Below are 24,200 nucleotides of genomic sequence, written 5' to 3'. Positions count from 1 at the left end.
TGGTCTATGGAAAAAAATCAGCTATAACCTGCCCTTATATAAGCTGACGTAAGAGGCTAGGTGATCCCCGTAAAAAATGTTATTAGATCTGGGGACCTTGGCTGGATACCAGCGACTCTATACTTTCTTTGATCTCTGACTCAATATAGTGATATTGTAACCTATTTGACCTGTTTGGTATTCTTTGTGTATACTTATTTTTGACATAGATCAGCTTATCTCTGTAACACTATAATGCTTAGTGGATGACCACTACAGTCCATTGCTTTAATTGATTACTTTTACTATGTAAGCAGGTGAATGTCTTGTGAGTAACTTACTAACCTCTTCGGGTTGCACCTGTTTGGTTGTTTTTTTTTTTTTTTTAACAGGGTTTTTTAATTTGTTTCCTTACTTTTGTTAAACGACAGGGCAATTACTATGACACACTTGATTGTATATGACTTAATCTTTGTTTGCCTTCACATGGGTACTACAGTATATCATAACCCTCTGTATTTTCAAACTGCCTTAGACTTGTGCCTTTTCTGCAATCATCTTTGACTATGTACTTGTTTATCACTATTGCATGTTTTTAATAAACAAGTTTAAAAAATGATGGGCCAAATGTCCCCCTTTGGGTTTTGGGACAATAAACAGGCAGCAGGGACTGGAACTCTGATGCCCTATTCCAGAAGGCGCCAGTCTGTAAGAAGACATAGAAAGGTTTCAAGGAAGTAAATAAGGTGCAGGGAATGAAACTTGAGTTTGTATCACCCCTGCATCCAAGCATCTGGAATTCAAGATGTGCAAACATCCACAAAGGTCAACAGACATCCCCCACTCCAGAAAGTGGAAATGCACCTTAAAGTGACATTAAAGGCAGAACTTTTTTCTGGATAGATTGCAGAGGGATTAGAAGACCTGACAGTTTTTATTGCTGTCTGTGCCTCCATTAGGTAGATTCACCCTCTCTATTTGTCCTGTTTACCATTACTATCGAAAGAGAAAGTAAAAGAAAATCCCAAATTTTGGGTTGACACTGGAAAAGTAACAGTGGGCAACACTTCCAACGAAGACACTAGTCCTGGAGACACCACAGGATTCCCACACTTTGGAGGGATTTCCACTCACTTCCTGCTATGGCTATGGGCCAGGAAGTGAAGAGAAGTCTCTATCATTGAACAGAGATGGCAAAAAGAAAAAAAATGACAGGCATTAAAACCTTCTCTTACTCTATCCAGAATTTTTTAAATAATTACCTTTAGTTTTACTTTAATGCCTAGGAGGGCTTGTCTGAGGATTTCGCAGATTTGGAGTGCCATGCTTTGTGGGAGGATAGATAATCAAGCTTGGGAGGCCTCACAGCTGAAGGGAGCTGGAGGGAGTGAGGAAATGAAAGAGATGCTTCCTGATGCTCAGAGAGAGAGAGAGACAACTTCACAGTCTGCCCAAAGGCTTCTGGGTGGCGGGGTTAGTTTAATAGAATGTACACCTTTCCCTCCCATCTTTAGACAGAAGACTGGTAATCCCTTATTACTGTGATTCCTTGAATATGATTCTCCAAACTGTAGTATGGTTCCCCAAACCACAAAAAAAAATCTCTTTCACAACCCTTAAAAATAAAGCAACAACAATCACACCTTCATTTAGTAGTAATACACTACAACATTTTTCCTGGCAGGCCCTATACCAGTACCTGCTGTATCCCTCAATAAAGCAATGGCCTTAATTAATCTCCTTCTCCACATCACACTGTAACATTAGCAGTGCTCTGATAAGTAGGAAACAAAAGTGAAAAATTCAAGGTAAGCTCCATTTTACCTTATCTCTGTGACATCAGACTTGTCCAATTTCTGTAGTTCCAGTTTTGCAGCCTCCAATATAGGTAAAGCCTCTGTCAAGGCACTCTCTGCTTCCTGCTTCTCTACTGCAATCACTTTGTTCTGCTCCTCTATTTCTGCAGCCTTTTCTTCAGCAAGCTTTCTTTTTTCTTCAGCTGTGTTAATCAATAACATGATATAGTATTCAAATCTGGGTTTGCATTTGCAAGAAAGTCATTTTTTAATAATACCCTGTCAGTTTTTTTTTTTTAATCTGTGCCCCCTGGAGAGAATGATCATCAGTTCCTGTGTCATATACACAATAGGAGGTAAGTAGGAATTCCTACAAATTGGGGAAATTCCACCTTTAGATAATTGTCACCGTGACAGATATCTACTGTGTCCATGGATGGAAATGAAGACACAGTAGATATCTGTCCCAGTGACAGTTGTCTAAAAGTAGAATTTCCCCTATCTTCAGTAATTAAGGTTAAAGCTCCAGAGAGGTGATGTTCACAAATGCAGTAACAGAATGGGAATAGCTGGAGGATAGGGGTTTGGCCCCAGAAAATTGTAGATGTCATTTGATCTTGTGTATTACTCACCTACTGCTGTGTTAACTGATATCTCATCCAATAATGCTTCACATGCAGCTGATTTCTCAGCCAATATGACTTTTTGTTCCGCCAGCTTTAAATTCAGCTCAGCCAATTGTACAGCAGCTTCTTTAAGCTTATCTAGACCCCCTTCAAGACGTTTGCACTGTGCTGAGAAAGAAATACAGCATAGATAATTTATCAGTCTGGCACTGCTCTTGTTTAACATTTTTATTAATCAATTTTAATATTTATAGTATACAGTTTAGAGGCACTGAAGACTTGCAGTGTACAAATAATAAAGACAGTGCACTTAGTACATCAAAATACAGAATGGAAACAGATTACTTTAGAAAGTCGGCAATACATGCTATGCCAGAGCAGGGGCGGACTGATCATTTGGAAACTCGGCACTGCCCGAGGGCCCAGGGTCAGTAGGGGGCCCCATGAGATGCCCCTGGTACCTTTTTCATAGGCTTTTTTGAGTTTGGGCAAGGACAGAGGGGCCCCATGATCCCCTATTGCCCGGGGCCCCATGAGTTGTCAGTCCGCCCCTGTGCCAGAGACATATCTCATCTCTTCTAACCTACCTAAGCTACCCAATCATCTAGTCACGACATCCTGGACTCCCCTATAAATTCAAATAACGATCTCAGAGACCAAACTGAGAAAAGCACCAGGTCCAGATGACTTCTTGTGCTATACTCGTCACCTTAATCTTCCCCCCATGGTGACGGCCCTTAACTCACTGTCTCAATTCCCCCTATTCCACAACAAAATTCTTGAAAGTCCAAATATCAGTTATCCCAAAGGAGCGTAAAGACCAAACATCCTGCACTAGCTATCACTCAATCTTGCTGTTAAGCGTAGCTATCAAAATCTTCACTAAAATTCTGGCAGCTCGTCTATTTCCATATCTCAGATCTCTCATTCACCTGAACCACATAAGTTTTATACCTACAAGAGAAGCCAAAGAAAACACCACCAAAGTTCTCAATCTGACCTATGCAATTAAATCCACTTTTCCCCCTTGCCTCTTGTTGGCTACCAATGCTGAGAAGGCATTTGACAGGGTCAACTGCAATTTCATACTTTCGGTGCTTAATGTGTAAGTTCACCTTCATGAAGATTTTCCAAAATACAGATTGGTACAGATTACTTTAGAAAGCCAGCAATACATACTATGCCAGAGACATATCTCATCTCTTCTAACCTATCTAAGCTACCCAATCATCTGGTCACGAGATCCTGGACTCCCCTATAAATTCAAATAACGATCTCAGAGACCAAACCACCTTCATGAAGATTTTACAAAATCTTGCAGGTATTGAGGGGCCTCTCTCTCATTCCTGCTGCATGCTGGACAAGCTGAATATCACAATAATGTCCAGGCCATTCTAATTGTGCACAAGAGCAGTGCTTCTTCTTCTCCTGACTTGGCCTTTCTATCTATAAATATCCTAACCCCAACTTGAAAAATTCAGACCAGAGTTCTTGTGCTCCTACCCTAATGTTATTCTACACAGTACACACCTAGCTTATGCTCATGCTAATTCTCTATTTTTTGTTGTAGGGCTGAACAGTTTTAATAACGACATTCCATTTATTGTGAATTTATAGATTGTCACGTCCAATGTTTCTATATTTATCTTGCTATATGACGCTTATATCTGGTACATTTTACAATCACTATAAAAGGTTGCATGCTAGGATGTTGTTATTTGTTTTATACTTTGAAATGTGCATAAATAAAAACTTTGCAAATAATGCGGACTATCATGATTTATTTTGAATCTATAATGTGAATTGTTTTAAACAGTGCTTGCCAGTTCCTTATTTTATTTTGCATCAGTCACAGCTAGGCTTAATGTTTTTTTAAAAATGTTCACATTCACAGATTTTCCTGTATACAGTCACCTCTACAGATGGGTTCAGGCTAGACCACCATAACACTCCGGATGCACATCCAGCTCGTCACTATGATGTCCTCAATGTGGCACAGCAAGAGGATGGCACGAATCAGCATTAACTGCATAAAAATCTCTACTGAGATTCAACAAAGCATATTTAGAATGCTTAAACATGTGAACTGCTTACTGCTGATTCGTTCTTATTTAGTAAGTGCTCTCAAGTGAACTCCTCCATCAATTTAATGTCATCTAAGTAGGTTTAAAATTGCCATGTCTTTATACATCAATAGCATTCTCCTAATCAATGACAGCTGGTGCAGGTTCCATCCTGATGGCAGAGATGGCCCTTTATATTAATGGAGGATTTTACTTGAGCACTAATCAATGTGAAATGTAGCGGAGTTTTAAGTGCTCTGGATTTATCCAGTTGAATTTCAAAGATTTTTATTGTTATGCAGTTGTTTACTGGTTGTTAAGGATGTTAATGGCTGCCAGCTCCCTAGCAACCAGTTAAATAAAACAGAATCCTTTAATATATGCCTGGACCATTACTTATTTACCGCATGCAGTTATTTTGTTCCTTTAAAGAACTGACTTTAACACTGCTTTATGCTGTATTTACTGAGCGTTTTTGTTTTTTTTTAGGTAAATACTGCATAAAGGGATAGTGAATTGACATTTTCAGCATCGCATGTGATATTTGGGGAAAATGTGTCAGAATATTAAATACTACATGCGATCCGCTTTAGTGAATGGAGCTCAAAATCTCTAATGCGATAAACTGACCTAAAAAATGTTGTTTTGGACAGTATTACAGCATTGTGATTTTACCGATAGCTAGAAAACCAATGGATATTATAATACAACTGGCTGTCATAAATTGTCTACACTGTCCATCCTATGAAAGTGCAAGCCTATGAATATTTCAGATACCTCAGCTTCATTGTTATCATGAGGGAATATTAGGCTGCTAGCTGAAAACTTCCATCCTTGGAGATAACGCTTTGCTCTGCCTCCCATGGATATCTACGCTAGTCATGGGTTTCCTACATGCAGCACAATAAAAGCCTTGACAAATCACACTACATATACAGTATACATGTTAAAATTTTAAGTCTACATTATTTTTTTACCCAAGTTAAACTGGTTCTTCTCTTCCAACAGTTTGGAATACGTGTTGATGAAGTCAAGGTAGTTCTTCGGAGTTACATAGTTGCTGCGTCTCAACTTCTGCTGGAATATTTTGCTGAATTTTCCCACAGACTCATGAACCATTACAACATGGCTGATGACTGGCTCTAAATCCTCAGATGGGATCATTTGGCTCTCTCCTGGAGCACACAGAAAGCATAGCTTACATTACAATATGCTGTATTCAACTAGGCCCTTACTGGTGGTTTTTCTTCACTAGTCTTGCTGAAATGCAAACTGCACCCTGCCGAGTATGTGAAACTTTATTATGGTGGCCTAGTTTATTGTATTATATAGACCAGAAATGTAGTGTAGAAGCAGAAAAAAGACATTCAGAAAGCTTCCTGCTTAAACTGGCAACAGAACTTTCAGGTATGTTTTTAAATCTATAAGAATATAATTTGTTGAAGCCTGAAAGATGTAGTCATAAGCTTAGTATAACAGTAGTATTCAAGCAGTGCCTACAATGTTGCCATAACTTATGACCATTAATATAATAAATAATAATTTGTGGATTCTATACTGAAATTCAGTCAGATGGAAGCTTCTGTTCCGTCTAACCACATTGGTTTGATACTGCTTGCAGACATTATAACATGACTGTCATTGCCTGTAGTGACCGTGTATGGTAATTACAGAGCTCTCCTGACAAGCAACAGATGCACACGTGCTACCTGCTGGGAGCTGTGTGGGTCAACACAAACACATAACCCCAAAGCCCTAGAATGGCAAGTCACTCCCTTGGTCCCGTCTCCTCCCTCCTCAAGTGACTTGGTACAGAGAGTGTACTCTCCTCAACAGGAAATTTGGGGAATCAGTGTTTAGGGATCTGGAACCGATGCCAATGAAGATTCAAACAGTGATTGGTACATATATGGACTAAATCATGTGCTGAGGAATTTTTCACTGCTTGATCAGAATATATTATTTTAAAAAATTGATGGTGTAATAATACTTTAATCCACCATCACAACATTGATGCATCCCTTATCAGACTGCTGAGCTTAAAAATTTAATCAAAGCTTTCATGGCTGTGCTGTCTCTTGAGAGCACTAATTTATAGTGCTTTGGGAACATTTTGTAAATCACAGGGTCTACATTTGTAAATATGCATCAATAAAAAAAACAGATAAAAAAGCAACAGTTTTAAAAACTTCTAAACTTAAAAAAGCAAAAACTTTATTATTGATCTAAAATTATAACAACTTTTCTTTAGTAAACTTTGAGTAACATTTATTTTCATTAAATCAGTAGAATAAACATCAAGGCTAATACACAGCTGTACTGACCTATAGTTGCCAAATTGATTTTAATTTATTAACATGAGTTCAGTGAAAATGATTTGTTATTGGTTTATTTTGGTTAGGCCTCATTCAGATGGGTGCTGACACCCATTACCCGCGAATGTGCACCTTCTTTATGCAGATTCAGCAGCCAAGTGCCGGGTGCTGTGCGACCAAAGCTGCTCATTTCAATTTGACAACTGTGAGGGTGCAGGTGAGCAGCACTGAATGCAGTGTGTCAAGGCCACTTATCCATATGGCTGTCAAATTGGGACAAACAGCTGTGTTTTTGCAGTCACTGCATCCCAAGAGACATGAATGAGCTGCCCGCACTTAGCACCTCGTGACTGAAGCCACATAAACAAGGTGCCTGTTCATGGACTACGGGTGTCAGTGCCTGTCTGGAGAAGCTTACTTAGCATATCAACACTGCTCTTTGCACTGCTTAATTTAACAAGCCTGGCAATACGAATTACTGTAACTCTTAGTACACTTACCTAAAAATGATTTAGCAACAGCATACAGAGCTTGAGGTGGCCAAGGCAAGAACCAATCAATTCCAGTATTATTCACCAAACCTTGAAATAAAAAATCATTTAGTATATGACATTCAAAACATAAAGAAGGTCTAATGTGCAGTAAAACATTACACTGAGAATAGATAGTAATTTTATAAATTCACGTTTAAATCACCATACATTTGCCTTCATTCCAAGGATTATTCCAACGGAATATTTGCCAGTAACAGACATGTTAGGACTAAACCCATTTTCAATATGTTGTGATGGTGCTGCAGCCTAAAGTAACATCGAACTTTCATAAATTAAAGCTGATCATACACTATACAATCACTGTACAATCTCCTGTAGATTTATAAAAAATATGTAATAGGAAACCACACAAAAAATCTATTCAATTTGTATAAAAAAAGACTGTATAGTGCACGGCCACCTTAACACACTTAATAAAACAGGTTTGTTTAATAAACTAGTCAGAAACTCCAGACTCCAACTATCAACCATACTTAGGTCAGTCCCAAAGATTAAAAGGGAACTACCCACTTCCTTGTATCTGTACCACATCATAAGGATGGAAAAGTTTACTGCCTGTCTTAATGAATGATATCCACAATTTCTGGTATTATGGTAAACCTTGGTCAATTTTTCTACCTCTGCCAAACTCCTTCCTTTGATTACATGGCATTTTTGCCTGCAATTGTTGCTAGATTGGTCGACTCCCCAGCCAGATACACTCTTTGCCCTATCTTCTTGTGTGGCTTTCCATCTCTGCTTGCTAACTTTCTTTCCTGTGCATTAGCAACCAATTGGAAGGGGCCCCTGGAATATTGTAGTCCTTTTTCGTGAATTTCAAAGGGACACTATATTTATTTAGAACATCTCACTGAGTCTGAAGCTGATAAGTAGTGTCCTGAGTCCATATTCCTAAAACTTCTGGGTTTTTGATGCACTGTTTTCAGTCTGCTGGCATATTTGGTTTCTGTAACTCACCTTCTCATGCACAGTGTATTGATGTTGTCTGTCTTTCTGTACTACAATGCTATGAATCCTAATAAACTCTACTCTTTAAAAAAAAAGGATTACAATATGTACTGTATATATTTTTGGTAAAACAATGCTTTGTTTTGGCAAAACTGTCTTTGAAAGCTATTTTATTTTCTATGCAATCTCTATATACAAAATACGTAACAAAATGATCAAAACTTAATGTTTTCTAATATGCCTAATATTATTTTTAAATCAGTGTTATCGTAGCTATAAAGCACACACTTTATTCTATCATTTGTCCTTTTTTTGATGATACTAAAATTGGGTTTCTATTACAAGACATGGCAATTACAGATAAAAATAAATACATTTGTTTTTTTCAATGCAAAGCTAACAAAACAAAACAAAACAAAAAGGTTTATATGCTAATAGTAAAAAGAAAAATATTTGTAAAAATCTGCAGCAAAATATTAGCTAATGGGAGAAGGTAAGGAAGGAGTTAGTTAGGGCTGATTCCGGTTAACTACAAGTTAAAGTGGAACAGACAATACTAGCTGAGGAAATCCATGTGACAATTGTCTACATCTGCCTCCTGAGACACCAAGCCAGGGCCAAATTGGTCTTTGGTGCCAAACAAATTGATTTATTCGTCGGCCAGATTGATTTGCCCCATGGAGAAAGAACGTAGTGAAGAAGAGGTCTTGAGTGAAACAGGACATGTGGAAGGCAAATACCAGTAAGCCAAGAATGCAAAAGTGGAGAATCAGGCAACTCCTGGACTTGAAAGCTCAATCTAAGACCAGAAATTTTTCCTTAGAAGAAACACTCCAGCCTGGACTGTGTCCAGGACTAGATCAAGATCCTCCAAAAGATGAGTTGTTCCAGTGAGAATTTTTGAAATTTCAGTATCCACTTGAACTACAGCCACTTCTGGACAGTCAACTATGTACAACAAAAGCTCACGCCAACTCTTTCTTTAACAGGAGACCATCAAAGTAGTCCACAATGGGTATGCCATTAGAACACAGCAGTGTTTCTACTAGGAAACAAGCAGGATTGGGTCCCTGATGTTCACAGAAGTTAGAAAGTCTGGAGTATGGAGGATTTCATGCTGTTTTTTTTTTAATTAAAATGAAGAAAACATATTTACTCTCCTGAGGACACTAGCAAAAACTGAAGCATTATGGTAGTGAGCAGGGTTAACCTGTACTCACCAATGACTTTTTTCTGTTGGCAGTGTCTGTTTCTCCTATAGACAGGATATTATAACATGACATTTTAAGAAATCTAACAATTTTTGCCTCATCCAAGGATTTTTGTACTTTGTAGGAAATGTTCTTTTCTCTGACACATGGGACACAGAGCCATCCCCTCACATGCTATAATTTTCTCTTTGGACAGCTTGCTACTAATAGGCAGATGTGGTGTGAAAGGTGTTAATAGTCTCAATTGGACTGGCCTTCAGTTTTCTATATATCTATTTTCTATTTCTACTGTAGGCAGCATTTAACTTCAGTTTTTTATTCTATTAAACTTTGTCCCTCAATAGACAATAGAGAAATCAACATTTGCATAATGGAAAGGCTCACAGGGAGCCTTACAGCAGCAGAATGGAATGTAGTTGCCTTCAAAAGGGATTTGGCCCATCTTGCTCTACATTTTTATGGTTTGCTGTGAGGATCTGCAGGGAAGACACATGCGCTTTAACCCCTTCCCACCAACATCACACAAATATGCAGCCTCACAGAACTGGGCTTACCTGTCTTTCTGCTGGGAGCGCACCGCAGAGCTCGCTCCCAGCAGAAAGACCAGGGTGTCAATGAGAGCCCCAGGTCCCATTCTAATGATCGGGACCCGGGACTCCCAATTCTGGGTCACATGATTGCATGATTATTAGCCTCTGATTAGCTATCACAGTGATCAGTCACTGTACAGCCCGCCCCCCCTTGGTTTTTTTTTCTCTACGAATGGAGGAGATACATTGTATCTCTTTTTTTCCTTGCATAGAGGAAAAAAAAACAAAACAAATGTTTGTAAAATAAAGAAATAACTAAATAAATAATAAAAAATAAAATACAAATTAAGGAAAAAATATCTAGCTCAAGGTTTGATCTAGTTCAGTGCCAGGGTTAGTGTTTGGATCAAGCTCAGGGTCAAAGGTTAGAAATTTTTTTTTGTAAATTGGTGTCAGTGTCAGTGTGTTTTAGGTAAAAAAAAAACCCAAACTATTGTTTCTGGGCTGTACTGTGGGTACAAACAACAAATAACATACATATATATGGTAAAAGTTTTTTTTTTTTACTACTTTGGGCCAGTTTTCCTTTGATAGTAAAAAAAATTAGGAGATATCTATTACCATTTACCACCAAATGAAAGCCCAATTTCTCCTGAAAAAACACGGTATAATTCACCTGGATGTCCAAAGTAGTTATGATGATATATACGGTTTTACTAACACGTCAACGTTGCAAGATTGTGCTTAGGCATTAAGATTTGTTTTACCAGTAGGCATGAAGAGGTTAAGCAGCAAAATGTTAATGATGTGCATGATTTGCTATCACAAGGAAAGGATTTTACTGAGGGTGAAAAAAAAATATTTTAAAGAAAAATTAATGGCAAGGACTGACCTCAGCACATTTTGCAACAGGACCTCAGTAACCTAGAGAGGTACCCTATATTGGATAAAAGCCTGTTTGCTGAGCATCTCAAACCAAAAAGTGGCATGCTGGCACGCCATTCACCAACAAATAGGGACATTATCGGCATCAATCAGCATCAGACAATGTGTTTTTTAAAGCTAACCTTCAGACAAACAGAGATATACAAATACTAAGAATCCATTTTACCAACCAAACAATATGTATTTCTTGGCATCCAGCTCTAAGATTTACACAGCTCTGCCACACAGCAAATCCCTGTCTGACAGGCAGGATACCGAATTTTTCCTCCATTGTAGATATTTAACACTACCAGGTCCTGTTCCTCCCTCAGCCTGTGACTGAATGGTGAAGGGAGAAGCAGCACACCGATGAGCTCATCATTGTCACTGAGCTCTCTCCATCTAGCAGCATGTCCCTTTCTAGCAAATAACCACTGAAGCACAACTAACTTGGTTCCTTTGCTGCCTCTTCCTCTTCCATTTTGAGTTTTGCAGTACAGAGAATTGCAATAGGCTTGCACCAAATAAAATTCAAGTACCTATACTGCGTACATTTACAAAAAAATACTGCATTAATTTGTGGCCATTATATTTTCCTGGAATTCAGCTTTAACTTTTATTATTACAAAAATACTTAAATTCTTATGATGCTTTCTTAAGCCTTTACTTTATACCTCCTGATGTAAAATGGTTTGAAAGTTAGAAAAGAAGAATGTCTCCATTACCTGGAAAATTTCTGCATCTTGTTCTTAATGTGTCACCAACCGGGGACATTCCAAGAACAATATGAAGATTGTTCGCACTCTTGTTAACAAAGTATTGCCAAATGCTTTCTTTTGCTGGGCCCACCCCATTTTTACTAGCTTCATCCCTGATCTGGCCTAAAACAGCCTCCTTCTCTTCATCAGGGAAAAGTGCAGGAACCATGCCTAAAAAAAGACAAACAATGTAAATATTACACGTATTCCATGATATTCTCTAATAAAACTGAAATTATGTGTTTATATAGGCTTATATAAAAAGGCATAGTACAATGCAGAAAATGCAGTAACCAATAAACCACTGCTATGAATAAAGTAATATGCAACCTGACAAGCTACTAGAAGTTTGTAGACTGCAATTATATATATTTTTTATATTTTGTTCAAGGTAAATGGAAAATGGAAAAGAAAAGCATGAGATCTGTCAATGCCATGTTTATAAATTAATCATATAACAAGACTGCTATAAAACCGTACCATGCTATCTGCATTTTGTAGCCCTAGGACAGGAATGTTAATACCAGAACTACCAGAGTTTTTAAGTTGATGGAGAAAGTACAAAATAAATAGAACATGCTTCTTTTGAATAAATAAATAAAATACATGACTATCGACAATCAAATTGATCATAAACCTAGTTTTATTTTGGCATTGTTACAGAAAATGCCTGGTTAAATTATTGTTAATACTGTAATCATTTTGCTTATTATAATGTCCAATTTTCATATAAAGCCAAAGACCCTAAGAATGTAACTTATGCTCCACCACTGTACACAATGGCACATGATAAAATGTAATGAAATGTAAACTGTAATGTTAGCAATCAAAATAATCAATTGTTTAATTTAAATGTTTAAAAAGGCATTCAAATCATCAGGTCTTTTGTATGAGTGCTGTATATTACTTTTTTGTACAAATTACATTTGTTTATCATTTTAAATAATTGAGCCCCTCACTGGTCCCTTTCAGGCTCACAATAATGTGCAGAAAGAATGGGTCTATTTTATGTCAGTGGCATCCAGAATATAACTTATAATGACAACCGCATAACCTTATTCTGCAAAGAGGAGCAACATGTTAAAGGTACATTAAAGTCCAATATGAAACTTTGACAGATGTGTACCTTTAACATCTGGACACAGTCTAACACTTTAATGTCACTAATTTTGATCCTGGCATTCACCATGTTCAGTATCCCCATCTACTGATTTCCCTGAATGAGAAAACACAAAGTGAATACATCCACACAGTTTTCTCAGAAGTGAATCCAAATCATAATTGGCTAGACTTCACTCTTGGATCTGCCAGATAAGTCACGCCTTGCTACCCTCTCAAAGACTGGGGACGTCTATGGATACTAGAAAGACAGGGGGCGCCCAACCTAGTGATGTCGACTCCCCAGCCAGGTACACCTGGCTGGGCACCCAGTATAGCCCGTTATGGCTCTGAGGAAGAGGCAAGGCCTCAAAACGTGGCAGTTGGATCTTTGCATGCTTCATCACCAGTTGTTATGTTCCTGCAACTTGCAGTTGTATTATGACAAGCCATGACATGTCAGTTGGTTCGTGAGTATATTACTACGTTTTTATCAATAAAGTGAAGCCTTGAAGATAATGAACTAGGTTGGTGCGCCCACTTCTTTTCTCTCAAAATTACACACCCAACGCACATGTTCCTGCATCAAAGAGTGGCTATGCATGTAAGTGGGTGGTGCAGTGACCACCGGCTGGAACCAAGAAGCATCACAAGGGAAGAATGTCACCAGCACACCAAGGTTCTCCAATATGGGTCCAAAGCCTTAATAAGCAATCACATAGTTACAGCAAGATCAACGTTTCGAAATCTAGCAGGACCCCTTCATCTGGCATGTGACGTCACATGCCTGATGAAGGGGTCCTGCGAGACAACGAAACGTTGCTCTTGCTATAACTATGTGATTGCTTACTAAAGTTTCGGACCCATACTGGAGAACCTTGGTGTGCTGGTGACATTCTTCCCTTGTGAATTTTCTTTTCTTTGTCTTCCCTGAATGACAGCCTGTAAATGTGCAGCATGGTGTTCATTAGTTCAAAGTATCGCCTCTCTCTTTGCTACTGTAGGCTCGACCACACAAGGGAAAATTTCACAGCAGCATGAGGAAAGAAGGATCCCACTGTCCAGTAGCTCTGGGGAAATCATGCTTTTTATTGTACTTCATTTTAATTAAAGTGAGGTAGTCTTTGACACAGTTGTTGAATAACTATAGAACAACTACAGAAGTTCATCAATTGACTTTATTTGCCACATGCAGCTGCAGTTTAAATGTCTTATAATACATACTCGCAGAAAAACTAAATGCAGTTTAAAGTGTATGCAAACTGTAGCAATGAACTTCTATTATTTGCTCTCTTTTTGTCTGTTAAATTAACAATGGAAAGGGTTTTGTTATGTCTGTTTGATAGCAGAAAATGCCTGAAAAGAAAAAAAAATTTAGCCACTGTATCTCAGAACTGGAAAGCTGCAAGATACTCATTTTCTGTCCTTGAGTTTAGATACATTTTTAAATCTAATCATTCCGACATGGATTATCAGATGCACAATAAGATGCGTAATGGGCACTGCTTTAAAATATATGAACATGAGAAAAGTGGTTGGGCACACCTGATGTTAACATGTTGTTGACAAGTTCGAGAAATCCTTCTTCAGCCACATGAGCATCAGTAAACAGAAAAATCATTTTCTTATTTTCTAGACCGAGTTTAATGTAAAGATTCTTCAGATCTTCACGGAAACTGTTTTCTCCATATCCCCGGCTCAGAACAATTTCAAACACCTAATCGGATGACATAATATTTTTGATCAATGTTGCATGACAGAAGGAGAAATTTACCCGATATATCACAGTTATTTAAGCAAACCTCATATCCAGCAGCAAAGGCAGCTAGTCGAGCAAGAGATTGCTTCCCTGACCCTCCTACACCAACCAGCAGAGCATGACCTCGATCCATCCTTATTATTCGGTGTATTCGAGTCAAATGTTCAAGTGCATCATCAAATAGAACCAAGTTCATTTTGGTCTTACTTTCATTGTACTCCTCAAGGATTTCCTGGAAACAACAACAGTAATTATTTAAAACAACTCTGAAGTAGTTGTGAAGTTACAGTTCACACATGAAATTAAGCAAACATACAGCTATCATATAATGGAACAGGTATGATCTTAGGTTGCCAAATATATCCTTGAAGACATGTTTGCTCTGCTAATTGTAAGCATTGCACATGATTTCATGTGGTCTGAGTATCAGAAAGGAAAACTTTTTTTCTGCACAAAGAAGAACAATTTGACTTCAATGGCAAGAAATTCCCAAGGATACCGGTCTGCAAAATATCATTAAAGGATAAGTTCACCTTTAGTAATATGTTACATCTGTATTTAGGGTGCAACATGTAACATGTTACCAAAAAGCACCCCCCCTCCACTCTTCACCCCTCTTGTGACAGCAGGAGGGAGTTCCTTTCCTCACACCCACTGTCACATTTTGAAAACTGTGTGGCTGTGCGGGGCTACATCAACACAGCAGAGTCATTCATTCACAGTGATCTGTGAATGAAAAAAACTAAAGTCCCATTTACCACCAGAGCAGACAGACTTTTAGTTTCAATGAATTGTGAGCCACTGATCAGCTATCACTCTTAATTCACTCTTCCTCTAGCTTTGTAACAGAAAGCCTGTAAGGGGATACGGTCACAAAGCTACAGGAAGACGGTGCTGGAGCCTGACATTGAGCCACCAAAAAAAATTAAATACACACTTTTTTTTCTGCAAAAAGATGATATTTTTTTTTTTTTTGTAAAGGTGACCCTAGCCTTTACCTGAACCTAGGAGCAGCCACGATACACCACATCCACTCTGTGATTACTGCGAGATTAAAATTATTACATTTCCTCAAATTGAACATTTTCAAAACCAAGCTCCTGAATTTCCCCCCAGCCCGTGCCCCCCTCCCTCCCACCCTTTCCATCATGACCAACAACGCCACCATCAGTCCCACCCCACAAGCCAAAGTCCTAGGTGTCACTCTAGACTCAAACCTGTCCTTCCAACCCCATGTCCAATCGTTGGCAAACTCATGCAGGCTCCACCTCCACAATATCTCCAAAATACGTTCGTTCCTAACCCCAGACACCACTAAACAACTCGTTCACTCCCTTATTATCTCACGTCTGGACTACTGCAACTCCCTTCTCACCGGCCTACCTCGTTGAAGACTATTCCCACTTCAGTTTATCCTGAACTCAGCGGCCAGACTCATCCACCTTACCAACTGCTCCGCATCTGCAACCCCCCTCTGTCATTCCCTCCACTAGCTCCCGATTGCCCAACGCATTAAATTCAAACTACTAACACAGACATACAAAGCCATTCATAACGCTGCCCCAAACTACCTCACCGACCTGATACCCAAATACCACCCAACCCGTACTCTTCGCTCCTCACAAGACCTCCTACTTTCTAGCTCCCTGGTCTCCACCTCCCACGCCCAACTGTAGGACTTCTCTAGGACTTCCCCCATCCTCTGGATCTCACTACCCCAATCCATCAGACTGTCACCTACCCTCCTCACCTTTAGGCGCACCCTGAAAACCCATCTCTTCAGGGAAGCCTACCCCGCCCTCACCTAACAGCCGATCTCCTCCTACCACTCCATCCCCCACAGCCACTTCCTCCTGTACCACTATCCCCTCCCTCCTAGATTGTAAGCTTGAAAGAGCAGGGCCCTTGACCCCCTCGTGTATTGTATTGTTACTGTATTGTCTCATGTACTGTCCCCCACTATAATGTACAGCGCTGAGCAAACCTTTTAGCGCTATATAAATACTGTATAATAATAATAACTACATTGCATGTGAATATAACATATAACCAACTTAGTATTTTATTATCTATGTTTATTAATTCAAGCTATCTTACCTGAAAGAGAGCTTTAGCTGCATCATAATCCTGAATGTCTTCATATACTCGTGGTTCACCTTCATTCATTGCAGTTCTGTAGTCACCAAAAAGGATTGGGTCCCTCATGGCATACTCTAAGTCAGCTTTGAAGTGTTCGTCTATTAAACTTTGAATGTGGCCTTGGACCTTGTTGGATAAAAAGTTAGGATACTCCATGTATGGTAGTGTCAGGTTATAATGCATTTTTTAAACAGTTTTTTTTTTAAACAAATGCATTTACTGCTAAACAAAATGCAGAAGGGATTTGACAAGTACAGTCATGGCAAAAAATATTGGCACCCCTGCATTTCTATCAGATAATGCACCACTTCGCCTAGAAAATTGTTGCAAATACAAATGTTTAGACATTCTCATTTGCTTGTATTGGTATGACACAAACAAGTAGAAAAACAAAAAGCCAAATCTAACACATTCCACGCAAAACCCCCAAAATGGACTGGGCAAAATTATTGGCACCTTTTCAAAATTGTAAGAAATAATCCAATATTTTTGGCCATGACTGTAAAATACAATGTTAATTTTTATTATACATAATATGATTGAAAATATCAGAGCTCTATGGAAATATGTATTAGCAGACATGTGCATGTGAAACTCATGGTGTAGCTGCAGTAATTTTACAGGCCACAAATGTATGTAACATGCACTGTTAAGGGTGTAGCTTGATATATTTCAGTCATGTGAAAAATAGAGTCTTGAGTTTAGCAAGATCTCTCTGCAGCTAACTAGCTCAATCCTTTAATTACTGAGTCTACACCTCTTACCACAGTAACCACTTTAATTTCTTTAACTTTTTATACCATGCACAATATGTTCCCTCTCCAGTTACAACAGATACCTGTACTACCTCTGCTCCTACACCTCTGTGTGCTGCAGTATACAAGTTTCTCACCTAACACTTGGCAAAAACATGTAACATAATGATGGTATTTGGAATATTATATTTCATAGTATGTTTCTTGGCATGCATGCCATTAAAACTAGTCTTATGCTTTCAGCTATTTGGTGCGGTCTTCCATTTTGCATCAATTTTATATTTGATTTTGTTCTTGTTAATTTCTGCAATCTCTTGGTGTTAGGAATGATGCCCCACTGTTTACTTCTAGGTATATAAATTGGACATGGTCAACTAATTCTGCCTATATCCTAGGACACAAATTATTATCATGAAAAAGTTAATAACAATCAGCAAGGGAAGTACATTAGTCCCAGCAAGGCTTACTCCAGCCTAGGTTCTAGCACCCCAAGACCTAGGCCTACATAGTAATCATCGCTCAAGTGGAGATTAAACGTTTTGCTCTTCCCATTGCTAAGATACACTCCCCTGTAATTAAACTGCATGCTCTTCTGCTTCCAGTACTCTGCTTCCAGAACACATGAATACCAACAAATGCATCTATCTGTCACATAAAAGAAGTTTATGAGGTCTTTAAAGTTCCTTCAGGCATATAGGTAAATGTGGTATTTTTCTTTAAAAGTCCTTACCGATTTGCTATAATTTTTCTGTTCTTTAGGGCTATATACAGAATTTCTAACAGTATGTATAATGTGTATGTACACTATATTGCCAAAAGTATAGGGACACCCCCTCAAAATCATTGGATTCAGGTGTTCCCATCACCTCCATAGCCACAGGTATATAGATTCAAGCACCTAGGAATGCAGACTGCTTCTACAAACATTTGTGAAAGAATGGGTTGCTCTCAGGAGCCCAGCAAATTCAAGCGTGGTACCGTGATAGGTTGCCACCTGTGCAATAAGTCCATCCGTGAAATTTCCTTGTTACTAAATATTACATGGTCAACTGCTAGTGGTATTATAACAAAGTGGAAGCAAATGGGAACAACAGCAACTCAACCATGAAGTGGTAGGCCATGTAAAATGACAGAGCGGGGTCAGCAAATGCTGAACCGCACAGTGCGCAGAAGTTGCCAACTGCATAGTCAGTAGCTAAAGACCTCCAAACTTCATGTGGCCTTCAGATTATTACAACAACAGTGCATAGTGAGCTTCATGGAATGAGTTTCCATGGCCGAGCAGCTGCAGCCAAGCCTTACATCACCAAGTGCAATCCAAAACGTCGGATGCAGTGGTGTAAAGCACACCGCCACTGGACTCTAGAGTAATGGAGACATGTTCTCTAAAGTGACGAATCACGCTCCTCTGTCTGGCAATCTGATGGACATGTCTAGGATCAGCGGTTGCCAGGAGAACGGTACTTGCCTGACTGCATTGTGCCAAGTGTAAAGTTTAGTGGAAGGGGATTATGGTGTGGGGTTGTTTTTCAGGGGTTTGGCTTGGCCCCTTAGTTCCAGTGAAGGGAACTCTTAAGGAGTCAGCATACCAAGACATTTTGGGCAATTTCATGCCCCCAACTTCATGGGAACAGTTCAGGGATGGCCCCTTCTTGTTCCAACATGACTACACACCAGTGTGCAAAGAAAGGTCCATAAAGACATTGATGAGTGAGTTTGGGGTGGAGGAACTTGACTGGTCTGCACAGAGTCCTGACCTCAACCCGACAGAACACCTTTGGGATGAATTAGAGCGTAGACTGCGAGCCAGGCCTTCTGGTCCGACATCAGTGCCTGACCTCACAAATCTGCTTCTGGAAAAACCGTCAAACATTCCCATAGACACACTCCTAAACCTTGTGAACAGACTTCCCAGAAGAGTTGAAGCTGATATAGCTGCAAAGGGCAGGCCAACTCAACATTGAACCCTACAGACTGGGATACCACTAAGACTGGGATACCACTTGCCCTTCTGAGGATTTACCCCCCTTCTTGACAAGGGCATTTTTTGTGTTAAGGCGCTGCATTACTTTAACTGACAATTGCGCGGTCATTCACCGCTGAACCCAAATTAAATTTATATCCTTTTTTCCCCACAAATTGAGCTTTCTTTTGGTGGTATTTGATCACCTGTGCCTTTTTTATTTTTCGCGCTATAAAAAAAAAAGTCTGACAATTTGAGAAAAAAAACTATATTTTTGACTTTTTGCTATTAAACATGTCCAGTAAAACAATTTAAAAAATCTAATTTTGTCAAAAATTACACCAAATTGTATTCTGCTACATGTCGTTGCTAAAAAAAAATCCAAATACATGTAAATTAATTGGTTTATGTGAAAGTCATAGCGTTTACAAATGGCGGTATATATACTTTTTTTTTTTCATTTAAAATTTTTACTAGTAATGGCAGCGATCAGCGACTTATAGCAGGACTGTGGCAGACATTCTTACACTGGGGGGAACTTACTTGGTGTCACTGACATCCCCAGTAACACCAATACAGTGGCTCAGAAACGCCCCCTAGCCGGGAATGCAAAATCACATATATATGATTTGATTTTGCACACCCGTCCCACCCTGTAGCAGTATTTCTGCTAGAGGGCGGACGGAAAGATGTTAAAGTTCATGTGCGTGTAAAGGCAGGCGCCCCAATACCTTTGGCAATATAGTGTATATGAGGGTGACCATAATTGTTTGACACACACATATATTGTGCCTCCTGGGTAGTTCAAAAACACAGTGGCTTCTCTTACCTCAATGGAAGTCTACCGGTCAGTTTAGACTGAACACAATAAATTCTCAAAGTGGCTTACATTTTAACAGATTTTATCTAAACCATCATTTAACAAGCATGTCATTTTCATTATCTTTCACATACCAAACTAAAAAAACAACTGACAGATCTTCATGTTAAAGCAGGGCTCCACACAAAAGGAGAAGTTCCACTTTAAAGACTGGTTCCCCCCACTCCCCATTAAGGATTGGCACCTTTAGGGAGCAGGTACCCTAAATTGACAGGTACCCACTCCCACTTCCACTGCTATTAGCCTTGATGATCGGAAGCGGAGGTTGTCCTCCAGCCCTCCCTCCACATAGTCTTCTGGGACACGTGACAGGTCCCAGAAGACTACAGGACCATTCAGAAAGCGCAGTGCTACTTGCGCATGCGCAGTGGGCACCCGGCTGTGAAGCCACAAGCTGTCACAGCCAGGTACCCACACTGAACATGTCAGCACCAGGAACTCTGGACGGTCAGTAAAACGGGCTGCGGGGAGGACACCATGGGATCAAGGGACAGGTGAGTGGCTGTTTTTTAAAAGTCAGTTTCTTAAAAGTCAGCAGCTACAGTTTTTGTAGCTGCTGACTTTTATTTTTTCAGTGTGACTGGAACTCCACTTTAAGTAAAATCATGAATATGGCAGTTCACGTGTACAAAATTGTCAAAACCAACATTTCAAAAACAGATACATGTAGACAGATTACAAGACTACCTTCACCATAGATTGTTGAGGTATCAGTTGTGTATCCAATGTATAAATACTAATCCCAAAATGGGGAAATACACCAGCCTTACAATCATTTTTTACTGAAACTTAAAACATGTTTAAAGAGATTTTAGTTTGGTGACTATAAGAAATGGTTTATCAATAAACATGGTGATGTGTATTTTGAGTATGTGGACTCTCCTTATTACAAATGTTCATTACAACATGAATCCACAATTATTCATGTTCACCTACCACTCTCTTGTCATCTTCATTGATTAGTCTATCATGGAAAACCCGTAAAGCTTCATTCCTCCAGACTCTCACCATCTGGTTCACTGTCTGGAATCTGCAATCCGAACCAAAATATAAATAGTACAATCAGCATTATATATATCCAGAAATAAACAATGGTTTGTCTCCAGACACACAAAATTGAAAGGTCCTGAGTGCACACTAAATAAATGTCCAATACATGGATGTAGGGCACTCACATACTTTACATATGTCATCCAAAAAGGCTTTTATTCACTGATGTTTTGGAGGTTCACAGCCCACCTTTATCGAGGCCTTGCTATATTATGTTTTTACATTCAACTTTTTAAAACTATTATATGCATAATTCTTCTCTTTTTTCACAATAACTGAGATTGCTGGGAGGAAAGCAGCACTTACAGTAATGAACATGCATTTTGCTGTTGAACTATCAAGAAATATTAGAAGATGGTGGTTAGGGATTTGTTCATTCAGTTCTGAGCTTAACTGCAAGTGGGAAGATGGACCCACATACAAACAACTGGGAACTGCATGACATAAGGATGACTACCAATCACAACTGTACCAAAACATCTGTGTAAATGTCTGTTCTTTTCAATGTAAAGCAGGAATAAGCCAGCATGTACACATATGTAAGGGTTACAAATACAAAATATATATCTTTTAATAGTTTTTGCCAACCATTTACTTCCATTAAATGGCTAGTTTAACATATGAAATATGATACGGAAACTTTACCTTTCTGGGGTAGTAAGAACCAGTCCGTGAAATACTCGGGAAAGGTCCCGGAGATTAAATATATAATGGAACTTTGAAGGGGTTGGAGGAAGGTCCCGGACAATCATTTTATATAACTCCAAGGTGCATAAAGTCAGCTTGTCACAGATGGCCTGAACATCTTCATTGAATAGCTGTATAGGGTAGACAATTAACCAAACACAGTTTATAGTTTAATGATTAGCATTACAACATGCTAATGAAAATAAAATGCACCTTTCTGCAACGCACCACGCTGAAGAGTTCTAAATTGTTCTGTAAAACAGGCCTTGCTGGTAGGAGAGGGATAGGGGGCTCCGGGGGATGAATTGTTGTCCCCCACTTTCCCCCTTTTTTTTTCTCTCCCTCTCTCCTCCTCCCCACCTCCCCTATGTTCCCAGTAGGTCTTTGGGGGAAAAAAGTAGAGTTGGCGGGGCGTCGGGAGGCCAAACAGGATATTAAACACTTAAGCCCTATGTTGAGGGCAGGGGGTAGGAGTAGGTGTTCATGTTCAGAGTATTACCCCAATTTAGGAATCACTAGTAGGGGAATCCCACATCAGATTCCAGGGCAATATACAGGCCAAGGGGTTTTTAGTAGGGGGGAGGGGGAGTGGTGGTATGGAGGGGACGTGGGAGGGGCAGGGTTGGTGGAAGGTCCATGAGATGGGTAGTCTATACCGCTTTCCCTTTGAACAATAAAGAGAACAGAAACACTAGACAGCTATGAGCCTGATTAATTTAACGACATATAATGTGAAAGGCTTAAATTCTCCTACCAAAAGACATAAGATACTCAGGGAAGTTCACCAACTCTCTGCAGACGTTGTGTTCTTACAGGAGACACATTTATCATATGATACTATGGTAAAGTTACACTCAGGGTACTACCGAACCTGGTATTACGCGGACTCACCGATAAAGAGGGCTAAAGAAGCAGCAATCGGGTTCTCAAAAAACGTGAGTTTTGATGTGGAGGAGAGATTGGTAGACCCAGAGGGACAGTTTCTATGCTTAAGAGGGAAAATGCAGGGACAAAGCTATACCTTGGTTAATATCTATTGCCCGAATCAAAATCCAGAAGTATGGAGTGTTGGGGAATATTATGGAGATTAGGAGGGGGATTCTGGTCTAGGCAGGAGATTTGAATTTTTGTCTTGATCCATGGATGGATACGTCTTTGAATGCGCAGAGAGGAGGAAGTAAAAAACTAAGAATGTTGAAAAAGAGGTTACATCAAAAGTCAGCTAATAGACGCATGGAGGGTGAAACACCCCAGAGAAAAAGATCATACCTTCTTCTCCCTGGTGCATAGATCATACTCACGGTTGGATTATATTGTGGTTGAGCATAGACAATTAGATTAATTGATTAAATCTAAAAAGGAAGTTACGTCTATCTCAGACCATGCTCCTGTTATGGAGAGATTAAAGGTGGGAGGAGAAGGGAACAAAAAGGCAACGTGGAGACTAAATGAGATGCCTATACGGGACCCTGAAGTAGAAAGGAGGCTAAGAGAAGAAATAGAGCTATTTTTTTTTGTTAAATGAAACTGAGGAAGTCTCTGTAGCCACCATTTGGGAAGTACATAAGGTGCATGTGAGAGGAATCCTGATATCTGCAGGAACTAAAAAAAAGAAAGACAGTGAGAGAAAAATAAAGGAGGTGACAGAGGAGTTATACAGATTAGTACAGGCACATAAAAAGAGACAGGATACAGAGGTCTATTTGAAGATTATGCTTAAATTAGAAGAGTTAAATGACCTATTGGAATAGGAAGCAAGGAAGATCTTCAATAGGGTTTCAAAGGAAAGATATGAGTGGAGGAGTAAACCAGGAAAATATTTGATGAAAAGACTTGAGAAAAAATAAAAAAATTATATTGAAAATATAAAGATGAAAAAGGATAAATGGTTTGCTCCACCACTGATATTGCTGAAACATTCCAAAAATTTTATAGCAGGCTGTATGATGTAAAACCTAAGAACCCGAAAGCTAGGAAGAAAAGAGGGAAACACGGCAGGAATTTCTAAAGGCAGCAGACCAAATTAACATGGCCCTCAAGACTACAGCAGGAGGGAAGAGCCCAGGACCCGACGGGTATACGGTGGGATATTATAAGATGTTTGGAGACTTATTGGTCCCCAAATTTTGTACATATATGAACAACTTAGGAGAGGGAATGGGAAT

General features: G+C 39.3%; 1 protein-coding gene across 1 annotated transcript in view; it reads right to left on the bottom strand.

The window, feature by feature from the left end:
- Positions 1 to 24,200, bottom strand: part of DNAH10 (dynein axonemal heavy chain 10) — a 272,004-nt gene that overhangs the window by 72,523 nt on the left and 175,281 nt on the right. Inside the window, exons 51-60 of the mRNA XM_089653648.1 lie at positions 21,994 to 22,166; positions 21,235 to 21,328; positions 16,659 to 16,826; positions 14,605 to 14,793; positions 14,348 to 14,519; positions 11,672 to 11,875; positions 7,280 to 7,360; positions 5,442 to 5,639; positions 2,408 to 2,569; positions 1,804 to 1,978 (exon numbers count right to left, since the gene is read on the bottom strand). Of these exons, the coding sequence (XP_089509774.1) occupies positions 1,804 to 1,978; positions 2,408 to 2,569; positions 5,442 to 5,639; positions 7,280 to 7,360; positions 11,672 to 11,875; positions 14,348 to 14,519; positions 14,605 to 14,793; positions 16,659 to 16,826; positions 21,235 to 21,328; positions 21,994 to 22,166 (1,616 nt within the window). The remainder of the gene's footprint in view (positions 1 to 1,803; positions 1,979 to 2,407; positions 2,570 to 5,441; positions 5,640 to 7,279; positions 7,361 to 11,671; positions 11,876 to 14,347; positions 14,520 to 14,604; positions 14,794 to 16,658; positions 16,827 to 21,234; positions 21,329 to 21,993; positions 22,167 to 24,200) is intronic.

This window comes from Staurois parvus, unplaced genomic scaffold, assembly GCF_062004578.1.
Source record: "Staurois parvus isolate SC_StPar_1 unplaced genomic scaffold, SC_StPar_1.0 ptg000719l, whole genome shotgun sequence".
NCBI classification, from domain to species: Eukaryota; Metazoa; Chordata; class Amphibia; order Anura; family Ranidae; genus Staurois; species Staurois parvus.
Note: the sequence above shows the minus strand (reverse complement) of the source record. Positions and strands in the feature narration are given on the sequence as shown.